This window comes from Lycium ferocissimum, chromosome 3 (genome assembly GCF_029784015.1).
Source record: "Lycium ferocissimum isolate CSIRO_LF1 chromosome 3, AGI_CSIRO_Lferr_CH_V1, whole genome shotgun sequence".
Taxonomy (NCBI): domain Eukaryota; kingdom Viridiplantae; phylum Streptophyta; class Magnoliopsida; order Solanales; family Solanaceae; genus Lycium; species Lycium ferocissimum.
In genome coordinates, this window is record NC_081344.1 from 13,328,981 (window position 1) to 13,351,609 (window position 22,629).

General features: G+C 36.2%; 2 protein-coding genes and 1 pseudogene across 2 annotated transcripts in view; 1 reads left to right on the top strand and 2 right to left on the bottom strand.

Moving 5' to 3' along the window:
• The window catches only part of LOC132050698 (wall-associated receptor kinase 17-like), a 27,894-nt pseudogene extending 8,910 nt beyond the window's left edge, over positions 1-18,984 (bottom strand).
• Positions 1-22,629, bottom strand: part of LOC132048711 (wall-associated receptor kinase 2-like) — a gene marked incomplete at its 5' end in the record, with an annotated part of 98,085 nt that overhangs the window by 31,399 nt on the left and 44,057 nt on the right. The window lies entirely within an intron of this gene.
• LOC132050699 (wall-associated receptor kinase 2-like) lies at positions 19,092-20,340 on the top strand. Its single transcript, XM_059442077.1, has 2 exons — positions 19,092-19,645; positions 20,162-20,340. The coding sequence occupies exons 1-2, from the start codon at positions 19,144-19,146 to the stop codon at positions 20,338-20,340; spliced, it is 681 nt and encodes a 226-aa protein (XP_059298060.1). The 5' UTR covers positions 19,092-19,143.

Below are 22,629 nucleotides of genomic sequence, written 5' to 3' on the forward strand. Positions count from 1 at the left end.
ATGGTCTTATTGTATGTAGTTGTGTTTGAATAGTGATTTTTGTGGTGCATTTTTTTTTTTTTTTTGGGTTTTATTTTTTCATGTAATATATATACGTATATTATGTTAAAAGGGTTAATATCGTTGTATTTTTTTGTTTTTCCCGTGCCCCAAAAAGCTTTATTATATTGGTTTTTCCGTTAATTTTAGTTTGGGCCGTGGCTAATGTTAGAAAAGTAGCAGCAGACAAGCGTAAATACAAGCAATTTGGTAAGGAAGCAAAATGTTTTTTTGGGCCCCATGGTTTTAAAGTTTCCAAAATGATGCAAACGCTAGCCAGTTCGACCAAATGATATTCCATATTATTAATCAAATGCAAACCCTTTGGGGGTTATCATGCCAAGGGGGCCCCACTTCACCACTGGTTCAGAATAGTCAAGGGGGACGACCTTGACTCCTATCTCTGTGGAAAAGAGGATTCTCGAACCAAATTAAAGGCAAGATTAAAAACCGGGTCTTGAAAATTTGTCATATTCTCATGTACAAGCCAAAATTTAATTAACAATTTTTTGCGTGAAAAAGATTCTCAATCATCTCCATATATAGGACACAAAATGTAAGAAAAAAGACTAGCTAGCTAGTAAATATTCCTTGGGGTGACTACCTCGAAAGAGGACTGACTGGTGTACAGAAGAATAGTCGTTTGCACGTACCAAACATCATTTTTAAGTTAGCTGTTCTTGCTAAGCCTAGATAATTGATACATCTAACCATTTGAACTTGAAAGGTGCCGGAAAAGCACATAAGTAATAGTTTGTCAGTGCAATTACTTTCCCTAGTACTTCATCAAAAAGGGTTTTGCGCTGGAGCGATAGGCCCCCTTTTCCCCTTTTTTCAGCTTGATCTTGGGTTGGGGGGCCAAGTATGGGAAGAAAATCTTTAGGGGGAGATGACTTTTTTTCCATCCGGGAAACTTAAAACGCGAATACGGGTTTAAATCGAGGGGTCAGCGAAAGGGGAAAAAACAAATTCAAAATGGAAAAGGTCCAAAAGTGCCCTAAACTATCCAAAAAGGTTGAAATATATCCTTCATTCATCTATCGTGTGGCTAAAATACCCCCTCTACCACCTTTTCGGCTTCACTTACGCCTCTTTAACCAAATTGGCCAACATTGAATTCTAAAAAGCAGAAAAAGCTACTAAATATACCTCTACTTGCTTATTGCAGAATTTTACCCTTCATAATAAAATGACAAAAATACCGCTTGCCAGTAGTAACCTATACTTATACCTCCATTCGGAGTAAAAACCCCCAAATCCTTTTTAAATGAATTGCATTTCAAAAAAATTACCCACTTCCGACCCGCCTATCATCATCATCTTCATCAAGCTTCTTTCATGGAGATTCATGGAGAAAAAAAAAAAAAAAAGAAGCAAAAACACACACCCAAATGATAAACCCCAAAATCCATTTCACCCTTAAGTCTCTCATGTGGAAAACCGCTTACCCAACCAACTCAGTCAACCCTTGCAGGCTACAAATAATTACATTTAAATGTTACAAATAAATTACAGCTACTTCATATTCTTGTTACAATTATCAAGTTGTATTTTTATAAATTTTTAATTTTATATTGCAGATATAATTTCAATTTTTATAAAAAAGAAGAGATTTATTTTACTTTTGATCTTCAAGCAGCCTTATTACTTTGTTTGTACTTAAAAGAATGATAGTGTTATTTTATTAAGTGTTATTTTGGTTGATGTTTTTTAGTATATTAAAATCATTATGTTGATATTATATTAATATTTAATATTTTCTTTGATTTATCTATGTATTATATTGATTCATATTTTAATATGAGCCACATGCAGGGAAACTATTGCACATGTGGTTCTGACCAGGGACCGCGGTATAATATACTAATATATGTAGGTTCCTCTAATTCGAGGTCGAGGGTCTATCGGAAATAACCTCTCTACCTCGCAGATATAGAGGTAAGGTCTGCATACATCCTACTCTCTCCAGCAGTGGCAGATCTAGGATTTTCATTCAGGGGTTTCAAAAAAAAAAAAAAAAAAAAAAAAGCTAAATATAAAAAATAATGTTGGCAATAGGAATCGAACCTAGGACGCTAGAGACAATTTTGAACACCCTGGACCAATTGAGCTAACCTTTTACTTTTATTTAGGGTGTTCAAAGGTTAATATATGTGCATAAACACAGAAAATCTACCCTATATATACACTGTAAGTTTTTACCGAGGGTGTTCAGATGAACAGCCTCGGCCCTCTTTAAATTCGCCCTTGCCCCTAGACCCACTTGTGGGATTACACTGAGTATGTTGTTCTTGTTTCCCGTATTTCGAGCCAAAATAATTTCTCTCTATAAAATAGTCTTATGAGTAAACGTTCATTGATACTTGTTCTTTTTCATAATTTGACATTTAAAAAGCACTTTTTAAAAAAATTAGCCTAACATAATCTGCTTGTCAAAAAGCACTTTTCAAATTAATTAGTCAAACACAAATCGCTTCTTGCCAAAAATACTTTTTTGAAAAGCACTTCTCAAATAAGCAGTTGTTAGCCGTTTGGCCAAACAGGCTCTTAGAAACAATTTTTAAAAGCTTGGTCAAACACTAATTGTTACTCAAAAGTATTTTTTAAATTGATTAGTCAAACATAAACTGATTATCAATAAAAGTACTTTTTAAAAAAATACTTTTCAAAATAAACTGATTTTAGAAGCTTGTCCAAATAGGTTATATATCAATATCCTAATTACCTAACCAGACGACCTTTGTGATAATACCTCTGACCTACCATCGGCTTAAATTTGTTGACTGGGTTGTTGTGTCAGTTTTAATTGCGATTGAGGCTGGGTCCTTCCTCTATGTGACTGGTGAGGGCACAGCGTTTTCATATTGTCCCTACCAGATTTATTTCCCTTTCTTTTTTGAAAAAGATTAAGCCATTTCATCTCAAGCTAAGCTAAGGCTTGGAGGAGATTTGTGAGTCCGGAACCAAAATGCCTCCCAAAAAATCACTTTGAATCAAAATATCCTAAAAAAAAAAAAATATTACGAAACTACCTTTAGCACAAGTAATTTCTTTATTTAAAGCGATTCCACGGGGGAGACGTTAAACGCTTTAGCGCGATTTTACTGCGTTATAAGAAGATTAAAAAAAAAAATCTATAACGCAAAGAAATATTCACGTTATAGAAACAGTAACAAAAAAAAATAAAAATTGGCCAACTTTATTTTTTGCAACACTTAGTGTTTTTTTCCATACTTTGACCAATGATTAGTCGTGTGTCAAGACTTCGAGACGTCAATATTTTATATAAAACCTGATATTTTTTTCTGCGTACAGTAATGTAGGCTCAATACATCAAGGATACGTAATCGTTCGGATCGTCATTTTATGAGTTGAAAAGGTGCCCGATGTAAGTTTTATTTGTAAACTTTAGGTTTAAGTTTTATTTGTAAACTTTAGGTTTAAGTGTTCTATATACATAGATGTCCATTTTTGTTTGAAGACTTGTTGTCATTAGCTTAAGGTTTTTTATTTTTAGGGTTTAGATTCATTGAAAATAAAGTCGTTGCCAAAAGGTTTTTAACTGCTTTAGCGCAGTATTTTACTGCGCTAAAGAATATTTTTTTTTTGTTTGTATAGCGTAGTAAAATAGCAAGCACTAATAAAAACAAAAAAAAATTTGGCAAATTTTTTTTTGTTTTTTCATACTTTGACCAACGATTAGTCGTGTGTGATTCGAAACGTCAATATTTTTGTATAGAACTCGATATTTTTTTTGCGTACAATAATGTAAGCTCGATACATCAAGGATACGTATACGTTCGGATCGTCATTTTAGGGGTTGAAAAGGTGCACAAGTAATTTTGTTTGGAAAAACTTAGTGTTTGACCGTAAGGTTATTTTAGTTAACTTTATATGTCGAGAAAATTAGTCGCTTTATTTTCAAAAATTGAAACCGCGAAGTGAAATTGACATTCACAGCTACATTACCCGGGATTTTACGTTGAAATCTATTGTGTATCATCATCTTATAAGTAAATAAAACTGAAAATTTCAGGCCAATTTGGGGAAAAATTGAAATTGAATGGGATAAAAGGTGTTTTTTTAAAAATTGGCTCGACCAAACCGCGGCAGTTTGTCCGCATAGATCTCTAAAAAATACGCAAGTTCAAAAAAAAAAAAAAAAAAACCGTAAAACGGACATCCGAGCACAAAGTTATGACCATCTAAAATTTGACCACTTTACAACTAGTTTTTCCCTATATTTTTTAGAATTATATTTATATTCAAAATAAAGTTATGTCTTGATTAAAAAATAACACGCTTAAATCAAAACCTTAAAAAATAAAACACTTAAACCTTAAACAAAACTTACTTCGGGTACCTCTTCAACCCCTAAAACGACGATCCGAACGTTTACGTATCCTTGATGTATTGAGCTTACATTATAGTACGCAGAAAAAAATATCAGGTTCTATATAAAATATTGACATTTCGGAGTCTTGACACACGACTAATCGTTGGTCAAAGTATGGAAAAAACACTAAGCGCTGCAAAGAAAAGATTTATTAAAATAAGATGTTGCGATTTTTTTATGGTAAAAAACACTAAGTTCCTTAAGTGTGTTATTTTTTAATGCGTAACTTTCTTTCGAATATGTTGCCAAAAAAAAAAAAAAATCGCGTAAATCGGATGTCCGAGCGCAAAAAATCGCGTATATTTGAAATAAAGTTACGCTTTAAAAAATAACACACTTAAATCTAAACCCTAAAAATAAAAAAACTTTAAGCTAATGAAAACAAGTCTTCAAACAAAAATGGACGTCTATGTAAATAGAACACTTAAACCTAAAGTTTACAAACAAAACTTACTTCGGGCACCTTTTCAACCCCTAAAATGAAGATCCAAACGTTTACATATCATTGATGTATTTAGCCTACAATATTGTACGTAGAAAAAAATATCAGGTTCATATAAAATATTGACGTTTAGTCTTGACACACGACTAATCATTGGTCAAAGTATGGAAAAAAACACTAAGTGTTGCAAAAAATAAAGTTGGCCAATTTTTTTTTTTTTTTTTTTGGTCATGTTTCTATAACGTTAAAGATTTTTCCGCGTTATAGAATTTTTTTTTTTAATCGAAGTTTCTATACTCTTGTGATAAAATCTTTTGCGCTAAAGTAGTTAACGACTCCATCTCCTTGAACTGATTTAAAGGTAGTTTTGTAACATTTTTTTTTTTTTGTTCGGGTATTTTGGTTCAAAATGATTTTTTTGGGGGCATTTTGGTTTGCACTCGAGATTTGTTTCCTTGTCTCCCACATTTACTTTATTCAATGCAGGGTAAGACTGTGTATAATGGACTCTTGTAGTCCGGTTTTTTCTTTAACTCCGCATATAGCGGGAACTTAGTATACCGGACTGTCTTATAATTTAATGATGAAGAAGAAGAACGTAACTAACAAAAGAAAATTGGAATTTCTTGGAGTTTGTCTTTCATTTGATCTCTTTATGTTGCCACTCTCGTCGTCGTCATTTTAAGATCCCATTTGGACGGCTTCTTGGAAAATATATTTTGCAAGAGAATGAGCTTGGCACTAATTAGAAGAAACTTTAGACTATGTTTTGGTTTTATTTAGAAGCTGCAAATTAGATAGCAAAGTCAATTATGTCGTATCGGAGCCAGTAAGAGGCAAGGGGAACCCCTTCGGTGAAAAAATTACACTGATACAAGATTAAAATTATCTTTTATCTATATATAATAGAAGTTAAACCCTCTTAGCTTCTTCGTGTGTTTACTTCTCTATATTTTTTAACTGTAGGAAATCAATCCGTGATCTGTATTGATGTAAGAAAGTCCTTATATACAAAGTAGGTATAATGATACTAGGCTAAATTATAGGACCTAATTACAATACATAAGGAAGGGAATATTTACATAAGGAAGGGAATATTTACAATATTTACATAGTCTATCACACCCCGCGGTCGAAGCGGGGAGGTTGTCGTACGCGGATGTCCCCGAAATCATCAAATAGCACGCGCGGAAGACCTTTAGTGAAGATATACGCGATCCGGTAACGGGACGGGACGTGAAGAACACGAACTTCTCCACGGGCAACTTTCTCGCGTACGAAATGTATGCCCATCTCAATATGTTTAGTGCGTTGGTCTTGAACCGGATTACTCGATAGGTATATGGCACTAACGTTATCACAATAAACCAATGTAGCTGTCCGGATGGGACGGCGGAGCTCCGAGAGGTTGCGAAGCCAACAGACTCAGAGACGACATTGGCGACGCCACGATATTTCGGCTTCGGCACTCGACTTGGACAAGGTAGGTTGCCGTTTGGATGACCATGAGAGGAGGTTATCTCCAAGGAAGACACAATAACCAGAAGTTGATCGGCGAGTGTCTGGACAACCACCCCAATCTGCATCTGTATAAGAGACAAGAGAGGCAACGGAGGATTTGTACAGATGGAGACCAAACTCAATAGTACCTTGAACGTATCGGATTACGCGTTTAAGAGCATGCATATGGGCAACCTTAGGATCATGCATGTGAAGGCATACTTGTTGAACCGCATAGGAGATGTCTGGTCTTGTGAATGTAAGGTACTGTAAAGCGCACTGCCAACTTACGATATTGGGTGGGATCATGCAAGCGAGGCCCGCCGGCACTCAAGTTTGGAGTTGGTGTCGACCGGTGTACAATTTGGAGAAGGGAAATTGAGTTTCGTCAAAGATGACATGCCGTGAGATGATGATTTTGTTGGTAGACAAATCATAACACTTATATCCTCTATGATTCAACGGATAGCCCAAAAAGACACACGGGTGGATCTCGCTTGTAACTTATGAATAGTCGTAGATGGGAAAAGAGGATAGCATAGACACCCGAAAACCCAGAGATGGGAATAAGTGGGGGTTCGTTGATAAAGAACTTGCGTCGGTGATTTTTGCCTAAGGACTTTGGTAGGAAGTATATTGAGGAGGTATGTGGCCATTTGGAGAGCATGATGCCAAAAAGAGGGGGGACGGAGGAGTGGACAAGAAGAGTGCGCACTATGTTGTTAATGGATTTAATTTTCGTTCCGCTTTGCCATTTTGAGGAGATGTATGGGGGCAAGAAAACCGAAAATTTATACCATTTGAGGCGCAAAAAGATTGAAAATGCCCATTTGCGAATTCCCGCTCATTGTCACATTGAATGTTTTTAATGTCTCTTTCGAATTGAGTCCGTATTAACGCCTTAAAAGATAGAAAAGTGGAATACACTTGAGACTTGTTAGAGATAGGAAAAGTCCAAAGAAAATTACTATAATCATCAAGAAAGAAAACGTAATAGCGGTGCCCATTAGAACTTAAAATAGGAGATGTCCATAAATCACTATGAATGATGTCAAACGGCATATTAGTAAACGACAACGAATCATAAAATGGCAATTTAACATGTTTCCCCAAAGGACAAGAGGTGCAAAAAGAAGTACGGGCCCTATTACATTCAATTAAGGCATTACTACGAAGAGAACTAAGGATAGCGTTTTCCGGATGGCCGAGGCGGGAATGCCACAAGCTAGGTGATGCGGCGAGGAAGGTGGATGGTGGAGTGGACCATTCGTGGCATTGAGAGGATACAATTCCCGGTGCTCTCACATCTCATTAGGCGGCTCCCCGTCGGTAAATCCTTCACAGAGAAAACCCAAGAGGATCAAACTCAACGAAACATTATTATCCTTAGTGAATTTACGTACGGAAACAAGGTTTTTGATGAGTTTTGGAGCATAAAGACATTTCGGAGACGTAATTGAGCATTAGGTGGGGGGAAGGGATGTATGACCATAGCCTCGGTGGAATAGTGCTACCATTACCAACAATAATTCGTAATTATTGCTCAAAATTAAAATAAGACGCGAGAGTACACGAGTTGGCGATCGTGGAGCAGTCGCCCGGTGTCCATGTACCAATTGTCATCCGGTTGATGCATGGATAGAGTGTGCATGGTCGCTCCCATATCTGTCGGAGTGTATCCGAGGTAGGAGGAGCGTGCGCCATACCTGGCGGCCGGGGACCCGCGCGAATGCCGCTGCGGGCCGCGACGTGGCGGGTGTTGCGCATTTGTCGTCGGATACGGGCGGGGGGGCGATGGCATTTCTTCCGGGGCGCGCGAGCGGGCCGGTGGTGGCCCGGCCCGAGGTAGGCTGTCCGTCGGCGCGGCCGGCCCCTGCGGCCCGATCCCCGGCCCCCCGGCTGCCCGCGCTTGCCTCCCGCGGTTGGCGTTGTTGTTGTTATTTTTGCCTTGTTCCGGTTAGAATTCACCGCCACGATTATTATCACGACGGTTGGCGGAATTATTGTTACCGCCGGAGTGGTGGAGAGGGAGCATCATTATCGACAAGTAGGCGCGAGGTTGGAATCACGGGCACGTTCCTTGGGCCGCATCTTCGAGCTTGGTCCCGGAGCACGCTTCGGAGAAAGAAGGCAAAACATCTTTTGTTGAATGGTGGTGACAAAGTGTGCACGCGTCTCCGTGTAAGCGGCGAGAAGTCGCAAGACCGGACGTTGATCGGACACGGGCGACCCGACGTTGGCAAGCTGATCCGTGAGAGACTTGAGCCTATTGTAATAGGCCATAAACCGAGCCGAAGTCGCGCCATTTTTGTGGTGGTGAATTCGGTTTCCAAGGTACGCCGCCCGTGAGTGTTTATTATCTTGGAAAAGTTGAGCAACGCGATTTCCAAGCCTTCTCGGCAACATCATCCGCCACGAGAATGAGGTGAGAATATCATGGGAGACGGTGGCGTATATCCATTGAAGGACCACCGCATCTAGGCGTTTCCGAGCGGAAGGTTAGCCGCGCTTTGTGGCGTCATACGCGGTGAGTTCGGCGGTGTCGGGGGGTGGTATGATGTGCTCGAGGACGAGAGTGAACGCGGGCTAGGACTTTGAAAAGGGTCGCCCGTTCGTGATAATGGCCGGTTTCCATGTCTAGTAGTGATTGGGATTAAGGATTTCACATTCGTGACGGTTAAACGAGAATGGAAATTTTTGTTGTCGGCCATGGAAGGAGAAGAGGAAGGAGGAAAGGGGACGGCTAGGGTTAGGGTTAGAAGAGAGAGAGAGAGAGGTGGACGGCTAGGGTTTTAGAAGGAAACCTAGTCGATACCTACGAGAAATCAATCCGTGATCCGTATTGATGTATGAAAGTCCTTATATACAAAGTAGGTATAATGATACTAGGCTAAATTATAGGACCTAATTACAATACATAAGGAAGGGAATATTTACAATATTTACATACCATCACCCATAGTAAAAATCCGCCCCCCCCCCCCCCCCCAATCCGCTTCCTAAAAAAAAAAATGTATGGAAATGATTGAGTTTATTTATTTACGTAAAACTAAATTGAGTTTTGGCCAAAATAGGTCTGGACAACTAGCTGAGCTAGCTCGAGGCTCTACTCAGTTATATTTTAGCTCAATTCGACTCGGCTCGATTACATTCAAACCTCAACCCAATTTCAATCAAAATTTGGTTGGGCTTGGCTTGACTCGATTAAGCTTGGTCAAAGCTCGGCTTGGTCGAGCTCGGACTTGATTGAGTCTGCTCCTTGAAACTTGATTGGCATGTTTTAGTCAAGTAATGATGATTTTGAAATTAAAATTTATCCATTAATCTTAGTTTCTAAGTAAGTTAGTAATATGTCAATTTAATAATTAGTACTAATATTTACTGCTAATAAATTTGTAGTTTTGTACTTTTTTAATTAATTCAATATAATAAAATTCTTATTACACATTGTTACTTTAGATTACCTTGTCAGTGATACTAAATATAATTGTAATTTTAAATTAAAGAAATCTAATATTGTACATATTTTTTGAGTTTATTGCAGCTTTATTATTATTTTTTTGCTTAAAAATTCTATTTTATGTTCAATATTAAATTAACCTCATTTAATTTTGGATTCGAATTTAAACTAGTAATGTATATAATTCAATCACATTTGAATGCAAATACCTATTTTAAACCAGTAATACTTCTATTTTTCTTAATCAAGTACTTTATTTTAAAAGTCTTATGGCGTAGCACTACGCACAACACTAAATATTAATTAAAGAGCCTATTCGAGCTTGGTATAACAAGTTTGATTGAGCTCAGCTCAACTCGACTCAATTTTATAATAAATTCGACTAGGCTTGACTCGTTCGGCTCGACGCCCAGGCCTTGTGCATGATGATCACCACTAGATGACAAATTTGCAAGACTCATATTTAGTCTTTGCATGCCTTTAATGTAATGGGTTTCAAGGTCTTCTCATCCACACACGAGGCAAGGGTCGTCCCTGTCGACTCTTTTGAACAAGTCCATAGGCAGGAATCATTATGAACCGTGCCCATCGACATCATTGACCCCAAGTCTTTGCATCTTATTTCTAAAAATAAATACTACTCCGATCCCTCCTCTCAATTTTAAGTGTCTTACTTTTTTTTTTTTTGGTCTGTTTCAAAACAGTCTCCTTTTAGACTCCTTCCGTCCCAATTTTTAAGTTGTGGATTTGATCATACGGAGTTTAAAAATAAAGAAACTTTTTTAAATTTTTTTAGTCTTGATTTAAAGATGTGTATAATGTACTAAATTATCCTTTGAATCTTGTAGTTATAAACTCGTCATGTAGGATGTTTGAATTGTAAACTTATTAAATATGGAAAGAGATGTCAGGTCCAAGGTTTCACCTATTAATTTTGATGATTACAAACCAACATAATTATTAATAAAAGAACATTTAATTGTGGTAAATTTATTTTTGGTACAGGTTTATTTGATTAAGAAGGATTTGGTGAAGATCTAATAAAAAATGGAAAAGAAGATATGATGAGATGGAATTACGGAAGAAGGTGTGGAAGAAAAGATTTACTCAAATCAAAGTGCAAAATTATGGGAAGAATATTTACTACGATCCTATGGAAGGAAATATTTCTACAAAAGGAAAAGATCAAGATCAATTTGTTGCTCAAGGAAGATCCAAAATCTATGGAGCGTATCGAAGTCTCCAAGTTCACAAAAAGATCCATATTTAAAGTGATTAAAGTCCAAATTCAAGAAGACGAATGTGATTACATTCTAATCAAGATCCACGGTGAATGAAGAGGATCTTGAAATTCTCTTGGGTTGCCTAAATAAAAGCTCATATCTGTACAAGCCAGAAAAAGAGTTCGGAGAAATTGATGGAAAGAATATTAGTTATTTTGGAAAGATGAAAGGGAGGAAATATTCAAATTTGAATTTGAATATAGTAGCTACATTTATATGGAAGATATTATTGAATACTTATTGGAAGGAGATAGCATGAATTATTCGAGAAACAAATCTTCTATGTTGAGCATGGAATATTATTGCATTAGCCTTATTATGGAAAATATTTATTATGTGATATGAAAGATCTCCGTATATTAATTACGTTTGAATTAATTACAATTCAACAAGTAAAGCTGAAGGTAGCAGTAACAATTGAGTTACTATATTTTTAGAAGGAAGACTTTTGATTGAAGATGTCAAGGGAGTAATATTTAAATATGGAAAAGAAGATTCAGGCAAAGAAGGTATCAAGGAAATGAAAAGGATCCATATTTAATGGATACGTGGACAAGAAAAGAAATAGTGATCACTTACTATTTTCTTATTCTTTGGGATTTACCTTACCAAGAATTGAGGACTTAATTGATTAAACAAGGAAGATCCATTACTGCTCAATCAAAGAAAAAGAATCTTCAAGGAGCCATACTGACTTACACAATTATGGAGAGCACGTACATCAAGGCAAGTAGAAGATACAATATGCACACAAAAAAAAAAGAGGAAAAGTTCAAGAAAATCTTCAAGGAGGATATTTGGCTACAACGGTCACACCTTTATTTTCGAAGAGCAACGACTAGAAGACCAAGTATAAAAGCGAAGACATCTGCAACAATTAAAGCACGCAGCCACTTATACTTTCGTCTCAACCTTCTCAAGTTCTTTGCTCTACTTTTCATAAGCATTGTAATCCTGAGTGACTTACGTGTAAACAAAAAAGAGAGGAGAGATATAGTATAGTTGGTGAGGCTTTGTATTGAGCGGTTGTGTCATTTTTCGTTTCTTTGGTGAGCGAGTAAAAACCAAAGAGTCGTTGTTGGTGAGCGAGTGAAAACCAACTTTGTGCGTTGTTGGTGAGCGTGTCAAAACCAACCCTTGTTCGTTGTTGGTGAGCGAGTGAAAACTAAACTTGTAAACGTTGGTGGTGAACGAGGAAAACCACAAAGGTCGTGCTCAACTCAAACTACAAAGAGCTTAAAGAGATAACCTCCTTGCAACCCAAGGGGACTAGATTAGGATACCACATTGGTTCCGAACCAAAGATAAAAATTCAGTGTCATTTATTTTATTGCTCTCATATTATATTCTACACCCTTACTATTTGTTGTGGTTTATACTTTTGCAAATCGAAGGACTAATAATTTTGTGCATTTTGTCTCGCTATCGATTGGCGGCACCAAACAAATAGTCGACTAGATTTTTTTAACGAGGCTTACAATTCCCCCCCCCCCTCTCTTGTACTTTCAATTGGTATCGAGCCAAATCGTCTTCACATTTTTTGTTTTTGCTTAACAACGAAGTGAGGAAAGATCCATGGCGGGGCATCAAATTACCGAAGCCATGTTTCAAAGAGGGACTCTCAACAAGGCCACCCTACTTCAATAGTTTTTACTACAATCGGTGGAAGGATAGAATGAAGATCTATGTTCAATCAACGATTATAGAGCCTGGCTAGTTATTAAGAATAGGCGAGGCCTATTCCGAATAATAGTCTTTGGAAAGAAGGTCGAAAAAGAGACATCCATATTTGACTACATAAAAGAACATTTGGATATTATGCAAACAAATGCTAGAGCGATGTACCTGCTCCATTGTGCTCTTGGTGAAGAAGAATATGAGAAAATATCCGCTTGTAAAACTGCTAAAGAAATATGGGATAAATTGGAAGCTATCCATGAGGACACCATAAAAGAAAAGGTATATCAAGAAAATTTGAATAAGGCATCCAACAACGTCAAAAGGAAAAGAAGAAAGAAACAGAGTGCTCAATCCATCCAGAATCAAGAGGTCCAACAAAGAGAGAACATACACTGCTACAAATGTGGTAAACTTGAACATATTAAATTAAAGTGTCCTAACAATAACAACAAGAAGAATTCCAGAACTTCAACTTGGAGCGATGAGGATGAATTTGATAAAGAGAGTAATCACGGAGAAATGGCGCTCATGTGATTCCTGGAAGGAAAAGAAATCGACAAAAATCACAGAACCTCTTCTTTGAGTGACGAGAAAGAAACTGAAGAGGTATGTCATACTCACATCATGACTTGTAATAATTGTGATGATTTGAGGAAACTCTAGATCTAGCTTTGAAAGATTTGCAAAGAATTCTTGGTGCATTCAAGAAAGTTCAACGAGAAAAGAAAGACTTGGATATTCAACTTAAGGAATGTTAGACTAATTATGACTTACTTCAAGAAGAAAATTCTGAGTTGCACAAGCAAATGAAGACTTTGCACAAATCTTCTAGTCACCACCTTGATCAATGGAAGTCGACTAATCTCCTTAAGAACTACCAGTTAACTAAAAAGGGATCCACTAGTAGATGCCTTACTTTAACCAAGTCAACTCAGGTAAGGTTCAAGTCGATTAATAATTCAACTGCAGGCGAACACTCTTATTCTCATATTACATGTCATTATTGTGGTAATTCTGGACATAAAGCATTTATGTGCAACTATGCCAGAAATCATGTAAGATCTAAATATGTTTGGAGACCCAAACACTTACATGCATCTCCAACTACACAATTTACTAACCATGAAGGACCCAAAAAAGACTCGGTACCAAAAGCAAACTAATTTGTTTTGCAGAATTCCTTGAGTCTGGCCATAAATATAATTATTGATATTTGCATAGCGGTTGGTCAAGGAACAAGATTAAAGATGCTTCAAAGTTCATATGTATTCTACAAATTGAAGGAACTTAGCATATGATGGTAGACTTGAAATGAATGGTATACTGAAGATTATTCAAGTTTCTCTCACTGCATTAGGTGATGTATATCTAGCTGTTGTTTAATCTGCAACTATATATGGTTTGAGTCGACTAAATTGCATCATGCTACTATTTTGCTAAATCTTGGTTATAACTGACCTCGGAGACCTTGAATAACTTGAATAAATGTCTTGCAATTTTTTAAAATCTAAATCATCATAAGTTATTAGACAAGCAAGCATGCAATCTTAATTGATATAAATAAATTTGATTCATATATATGTGGGTCTGAGATCATTCTTGAAGGAATCACATGTATTTGCTCTCTTGGTAAGAATACTAACGCCTCATTAAAAGCCCAAGAACGTTGTATAACTTGAGGCCTTCATAACCTCTTCATATGGACTTATTCAAAATATTGAAGGCAAGAGGTATGTATTTCTACGATTGATAATTATTCACAAGTTACATGAGTTATGATTTTTTTATCTATCTTAAAGAACTCTTCATATGGATATGGAAAGGAAGAAAAATTTGAGATTATTCTCATCCTTTTGGTTGCAAATGTCTATCGTCATGGTAAGGACAAAGTGGTAAAATTCATGGTATATTCCGTAATCTTTACTACTTATAATTCTTATGGCTTTTAGACAATTAGCTATAAAGATCTTTATGCACGTTCTCTTTAGACTAATATTTCTTGAAGTGAAATTGAGCATGAAAATGAAGAACTTACTCTGGACAACAAGCAATATATTGATGAATGTGTATGTACAAGCTTAACCGAACGTCATGATGAAGTTAATCAAAATAAATGAAAGATTCCAGCAATGCAAGAAAAGTTGAACGCAAAATGAAGGAGAGATAACATATGAGAACTTATCTCCAAGACAAACGAGTTGAAATTATGGATAATCGGATGAACCTCGATCGAAATGGTAAGGTTGTGAGAACTAAGGGTAAACTTGTAGCCCAAGGTTTCACAACAAGAAGGTTTGTTTCATTCTTGACATTTTATTAGTATGTTAGTTCTCATGAGCATATTATAAAGCCTTTAAACTATTTCAGAATGCATGTTAAAAGTAACTCTCTAAATGATTTTACAACTAAAAAATATTTTGTCAAGAATCTCCCAATAGTTTATCTTCTAAAAGAGTACTTATGCTACCAGATTTTTTTGATTTGAAAGCATCCCAAGAGAACAGTAAGAGAAGTTGATTTCTCTTTGTTCCAAAAAATCATTTTTAAAAATCATGACTGTAATTTAATAGTTTCATATATTTATATCATGTAGTACTAACGATAAGTTGTACAAAGAAATTCATAAGATTTTACAAGGTATTCGAACTTGGGATGATTACGAGGGTGAATTAACATTCTTCTTCAAGTTTCAAATAATGCAAAGGTAGATGAGAGGTTCTTCAGCGAAGCCAAGTATCCAAAGGGAGTACTCAAGAGATTTTGTATGGAAAATTCATTATGCTTGAATACTCTAGTAAGCTCATCCTATCTCTCTTGTCAAGAAGAACATCGGTAAGTACACAAATCAAATGAAGTGCCAAGCGAATAAACGATTACATGGAAGTCTGCCTTGAGGAAATTGAATATCAAATAGAGCTATTTTCTTACATTGAAGAAAGGAATTAGTATGATAATATATGGTGGATAGTTTTGTATCCTTTTCTGGGTGAGAAGGATTCATTTTTCTCTTAACCCATATGCTTTTGTTATTTGTGAGTTTAGAAGTACATGGTAGTCTATTTGTTATTCTTTTCTTATAACATACTCTTAAAATTGGCTCAAATATTTTCCCACTATTTTACATTCTGAAAACCTTCCTCATTTTTTTATTGATTGTCCTTTAGCTAACATGTGTGATTTCTTCAATTGGTACTTACAAACCCTCTCAGTTAACTCAAAATGTTTGTACTATTTGGTTATTATGCTTTATGTGGTTACCAACTCTTTTGATATATTTCTAATAGTTATTTTTCTCAAACTAGAGCGAAATTCCTTCTTATCAAATTGAATATTTAAAGGTATTTTTTTCATTATCCTTGAATACTTATGGATTATGATTCCTAGTTGACTTGTATTGATCATCGCATTATGGATCTATTATGTGTTAATTGCTATATCCTATGTAATATGTTGGTATATTCTATTTCATCCTTTTGATGATGCCAAAAGGGGAGAAGTTTTTTTCTGTAAAACGTTTGCTTTGTTAGTATCTTTAGGAGGAAATGCACAAGAAGAAGGAGAAATCATAAAGTGAGTGGGGAGCCACTCCTTCAAGTTGTGCTTCAAGAATAAAGGAACATATATTCAGGGGGAGTTCACTAATTCGGGGAAGTTCACATCCTTCTTATCATCTTTCATTCTATCTTTTATTAAAATTGAAAGTTTTGTACTCAATGGTTTGTCATCATCAAAAAGGGGGATATTGTTAGGTCCAAGGTTTCACCTATTAATTTTGATGATAACAAACCAACATAATTATTAATAAAAGAACATTTAATTGTGGTAAATTTATTTTTGGTACAGGTTTATTTGATTAAGAAGGATTTGGTGAAGATCTAATCAAATATGGAAAAGAAGATATGATGAGATGGAATTACGGAAGAAGGTGTGGAAGAAAAGACTTACTCAAATCAAAGTGCAAGAATTATGGGAAGAATATTTACTACGATCCTATGGAAGGGAAATATTCTACAAAAGGAAAAGATCAAGATCAATTGTTGCTCAAGGAAGATCCAAAATCTATGGAGCATCAAGAAGTCTCAAGTTCACAAAAGATCCATATTTAAAGTGATTAAAGTCCAAATTCAAGAAGACGAATGTGATTACACTCTAATCAAGATCCACGGTGAATGAAGAGGATCTTGAAATTCTCTTGGGTTGCCTAAATAAAAGCTCATATCTGTACAAGAGAAAAAGAGTTCGGAGAAATTGATGGAAAGAATATTAGTTATTTTGGAAAGATGAAAGTGAGGAAATATTCAAATTTGAATTTGAATATACTAGCTACATTTATATGGAAGATATTATTGAATACTTATTGGAAGGAGATAGCATGAATTATTCGAGAAACAAATCTTCTATGTTGAGCATGGAATATTATTGCATTAGCCTTATTATGGAAAATATTTATTATGTGATATGAAAGATCTCCGTATATTAATTACGGCTGGAATTAATTACAATTCAACAAGTAAAGCTGTTAACAATTGAGTTACTATATTTTTAGAAGGAAGACTTTTGATTGAAGATGTCAAGGGAGTAATATTTAAATATGGAAAAGAAGATTCGGAGCAAAAAGAAGGTATCAAGGAAATGAAAAGGATCCATATTTAATGGATACGTGGACAAGAAAAGAAATAGTGATCACTTACTATTTTCTTATTCTTTGGGATTTACCTTATCAAGAATTGAGGACTTAATTGATTAAACAAGGAAGATCCATTATTGCTCAATCAAAGAAAAAGAATCTTCAAGGAGCCATCCGACTTACACAATTATGGAGAGCACGTACATCAAGGCAAGTAGAAGATACAATATGCACACAAAAAAAGGAAAAGTTCAAGAAAATCTTCAAGGAGGATATTTGGCTACAACGGTCACACACTTTGTTTTGTGCGAGCAACGATTAGAAGACCAAGTATAAAGCGAAGACATCTGCAACAATTAGAGCACGCAACCACTTATACTTTCGTCTCAACCTTCTCAAGTTCTTTGCTCTACTTTTCATAAGCATTGTAATCCCGAGTGACTTCACCGTGTAAACAAAAAGAGAGGAGAGATATAGTATAGTTGGTGAGGCTTTGTATTGAGCGGTTGTGTCATTTTTCGTTTCTTTGGTGAGCGAGTAAAACCAAAGAGTCGTTGTTGGTGAGCGAGTGAAAAACCAACTTTGTGCGTTGTTGGTGAGCGTGTCAAAACCAACCCTTGTTCGTTGTTGGTGAGCGAGTGAAAACCAAACTTGTAAACGTTGGTGGTGAACGAGGAAAACCACAAAGGTCAGACTCAACTCAAACTACAAAGAGCTTAAAGAGATAACCTCCTTGCAACCCAAGGGACCTGGATTAGGATACCACATTGGTTCCGAACCAATATAAAAATTCCTGGTGTCATTTATTTTATTGCTCTCATATTATATTCCTCGCACCCTTACTATTTGTTGTGGTTTATACTTTTGCAAATCGAAGGACTAATAATTTTGTGCAGTCGTCTCGCTATCGCCTGATCGGCACCAAACAGTAGTTGACTAGATTTTTTAACAGGCTCACAATTCACCCCCCCCCCCCCCTCTTCTCTTGTACGTTCAAGAGACACTCTTTTGGGAGCATACAAAAAAAGAGAAAGTAAGACACTTAAATTGAGAGATTTATGAGTATTTAGCAAGTTGACAATTCAACATCCTACATGATAAGTTTAAAACCACAAAATTTAAAAGATATTTTAGTACCTTATACACATATTTGATTTAGGATTACAAGATTAAAAAATTATTTTTATTTCTTAACCTTTATGCCAAGTTAAACCAAGACACTTAAATTGGGACAGGGGGAGTAATATAACAAAAATCGTACGTTGTTACTTGAACTAGAGTTTACATCATCATGGAAACTCAAAACCATATGGACCTAAAACGAATGAGTCTGCTTCCTTACCAAATTGCTTGTTTTTACGCTTGTGTGCTAATACTGACATTAGCCCGTATCCAAACCAGTACTAATAGCACCAGTATCAGCACCAACACCGTCACCAGCATCAGTATAACAAAACCAGGATGCCGTAAGCAGCGTGGTAACCTTACGGTTCCATACCCATTTGGTATTGGATCAGGTTGTGCTTTTGATTCGGGATTCCAGATCGACTGCAACATATATTAATGGTTCTCAGAAACCCTTCATACGAAACATTGAGGTGTACGACATCTCGGATACTGAATTGCGCATCTCTAGTGACTTCGGTTGGAGTGTATATCGTTTCGAATACAATTTTAGAATCAAGTCCGTATAGTTTCTCGGCGCTGAACAGGTTTATGGTCGTTGGTTGTGATGACACTGCTTTCATCACGGGGCCTAACAACTTTGAGTATGGCTGCAACGCCACCTGTATCCACTCGGGGGACGCGATGGAAGGAGAATGTATGGGCATAGGATGCTGCCAGAAACAGATAGCCAAGGGCTTGAAATACTATAACACAGCCATGTCTAGTACAAAAAACCACACCGACGTTTGGTCGTTTAATTCATGTGGGTATGCATTTATTGGCGAGGCAGATCGCTTCCATTTCCGGGGGTTGCCAGATCTAGGTGATGATCTAATTGTTGATTATTTTTTTGAGAGATTAAAGGCCACTGTACCCATCGTGCTGGACTGGGCCATTGGGAGTCTTTCGTGCGAGCGAGCTCTGAAAAGCGAGGATTATGCTTGCCGTGAAAATAGTCATTGCGTTGATTCTGATACTGGTCTTGGTGGCTACCGCTGCAGCTGTAATCCAGGTTATGATGGCAATCCTTATCTCAACCAAGGCTGCCAAGGTAGGACCATTTCCATTAATATGATCCAGTGGTATGATTTACAGATGTCGAGGACACTTCCCAAAATTACAACAGATATATATAGGATAAATTTTCTTTCGATTTACATATATATACTTTTTTTGAATGCCCTCAACAAATGCAAATGACAAATTTCAAGAGCCTGGTATGTTCAAAATTGTCTCTCAAGGCCTCACTCGATTTCCGATAACATTATTTTTTATATTTAGCTTTTTTGTTATTTTTTCAATCTCCCCGAATGAAAATCCAATCATATCGATGGATGAGAAGAGTAACATGTTTTAAGTAATATAATTAGGCATGCCATATAAATATATAAAATGGTAGAAGTCTGAGTAAACTTAGTCTTTATAATATAAATAGTGTGGTCTTATTTCACTTTTTTAGCGAGTTCAAAGTGATTAAAATAGTTAGCTTTACACCTTTTTCGTGAAGTGAAAGTTGCTTATGCACCATAATCAAGAACTCTTGTGAATTAATTTGATCTTTTTTCAGATATTGATGAATGCGCTGATCATCCAAATAACAGTTTCTGTGAGAAGATCTGCATAAATACTCCAGGAAGTTACAATTGTTCTTGTCCTGATGGATATACCGTGACGGCAAAAAGGGATGGCCATACGGTTGTATTGCTCCCTATTCTGACTTCCCATGGATCAAGTTTCTCTAGGTAAATATCTTGGTATACTTTCATAACCACGAATGCTATTTTCTTTTTTTCCAGATTGTATGCTACTTATTTTCTTATTAGTTTGTTTCAAAAAATGATATACTTCTATATTTGAAAATTATTAACTTTACATTCCTCCTTGTATTTTTAATGAGAAGCTCTTATAGTCACCGTTATGAAAACGATAAAAACACAAGAATTAATGTGATTCGGATCGATATGATCCTAATTCAAGGAGAACAGTCGACACTTTTATTAATATCAAGGGAGAAAGTAAGTTACAAGATTGAATACTCTTCGGTTCTATATTCTGTCCTACTTAATAAATCCTAGCTAGCATGTATTTATACTCTAGGTCTAATCCGTTCCTAGAAAGGATCTAAATTCCAATAACACTCGAAAACCAACAAAAAAAAAAGTTTCATTTTATTTCTTTCCGCTCACTACAAAAAATGGTAATTTGCGGAGGTTGAAAGTTATAATCCGCGGAGGTTTTAACTTCTACTATTTGTTGTTAGAAAATAGTGGAGGCTAAAACCTCTGCGAATTGCAACTTTCAACCTCCGCCAATTACTCCTTTTTCCGTAGTGGCTTTTGATTAGGAATTGAATTGAATATGTTCTCAACTTCACAATCTCCACCTTGAGATGAATTTCAAGCTTCCATATGAACGTCATTCAGTCCAATGTCTCTAAGCCTATGTGAGCTAACTCCATGTAGGAAACAAGAGACACTAGCCGAAACCTTGTACATACTAGTAGCTCTACCTTGCCTCGCCGTTCTCCATCCCGACGTAGCTGATTGACGTGAACTCCTCGCCAAATTCATACAATGACCGAGCTGACAAAGTCGGGAACTCACCTGATCAATATATCCGCTGCGTTTTCCTTTGTGTCAACCTTCAAGACCTTAACTATGCCTTATTCAACATCACGAATAAAATGGAATCTGATATCAATGTGTTTGGTGCGATCATGAAATCTCTGATTTTTTATCAAGTGAATAGCACTCTGGTACATTTTAGAGTTGGTTCATGTTGAATCCTACTTCAATTCCGACACCAAACCTTTCAACCATAGCCTTCTTTATCGTCGCTACTACCATATATTCAAATACTCGTTGTGGACAAAGAAACTATAGACCGGAGAGCCTGGCCTTCCAACCGATGGCACTACCTATAAGAAAGATATAACCCAGTTAAGCGATCTTCTTCTTGAAGATCACCCGCAACATCAGAATCCATATGACCAAGGACCGAGAAGCCTCATTTCCTCATCCTACAAAATTTAGACCAACATTCGAAGAATCTTTAAGATATCTCAATATCCACTTAATTGCTTCCCAATGTGTCTTACCCGTGATTAGACATGAATCAACTTACCACACTCAATCGCTTGAGGAAGATTTCAAAGCCGAGTGCAAACCATAGCATATAATGCTACCAACTACACTAGAATAAGGAACTTTGATATTATACCTAATCTCTTCCTTTGATTGTTGTGCCATCAAAGAAGAAAGTCCGAAATGGTTAACGGTAAAGTAACGAGTTTATATTTATCCATGTCAAACCTCTAACTACCTTCTCAATATACTTTCTGAGAGATGCAATTCACCGTTCTTCCCGTGAATCTCCATTGCAAGGATTTTCTTAATTTCACCTAAATCTTTCATGTCAAACTCCTTACTTAGCAAGATCTTCAAATGATTTATCTCTCGTCATACTATTAAGAATAAGTATATCATCAACATATACTGAAGAAATGCAATATTTGAATTACCAGATACCGTCATATGATACACGCATCTATCAAATGCACTTCTCCTTCCTTTTGTAACGATGAACGCATCAAATCTCTTTTACTAATGTCAAAATCGTTTCGTTATATCCCGCATTTTGTGCAATTGGATAATTCAAGACAAATATGAGGAACTTACAAAGTGCCTTATTTTTATTTTGTTAAGCATATGAATGGTTTATGAAGCGGAATTTTAAGAAAGGTCAAGGGCATAAAGGGAAATTCGCAATATGCCTCACGGAAATATGGAGGGAATGTCAAGGGCGAATTCGGAATTTCGAAAAATAATTTTTCATGACGGAAAAAAAGAGAGAAGGAGTGGGCTCTAATTGGGCTAACATTTGGATTAAGCGCCCATATGAGATTAATTAAAAGGCCCAAGAAAAGATGACTTAATAAGTCATCTAATCATTAAAATCCTCTAGAATTCTCAAGAAATTTCAAGGATAAACAAAGAAAAGGAGGAGAAAAATATCAAAGGGGACCCCCCCATAGTA

What these genes read in the sequence shown, in the direction of transcription:
- LOC132050699 (XM_059442077.1), top strand. Translation starts at nt 19,144, where the DNA reads ATGGTCGTTGGTTGTGATGACACTGCTTTCATCACGGGGCCTAACAAC. An exon ending in TCTCAACCAAGGCTGCCAAG is followed by an intron (nt 19,646 to 20,161) that starts GTAGGACCATTT and finishes ATCTTTTTTCAG; the next exon opens with ATATTGATGAATGCGCTGAT.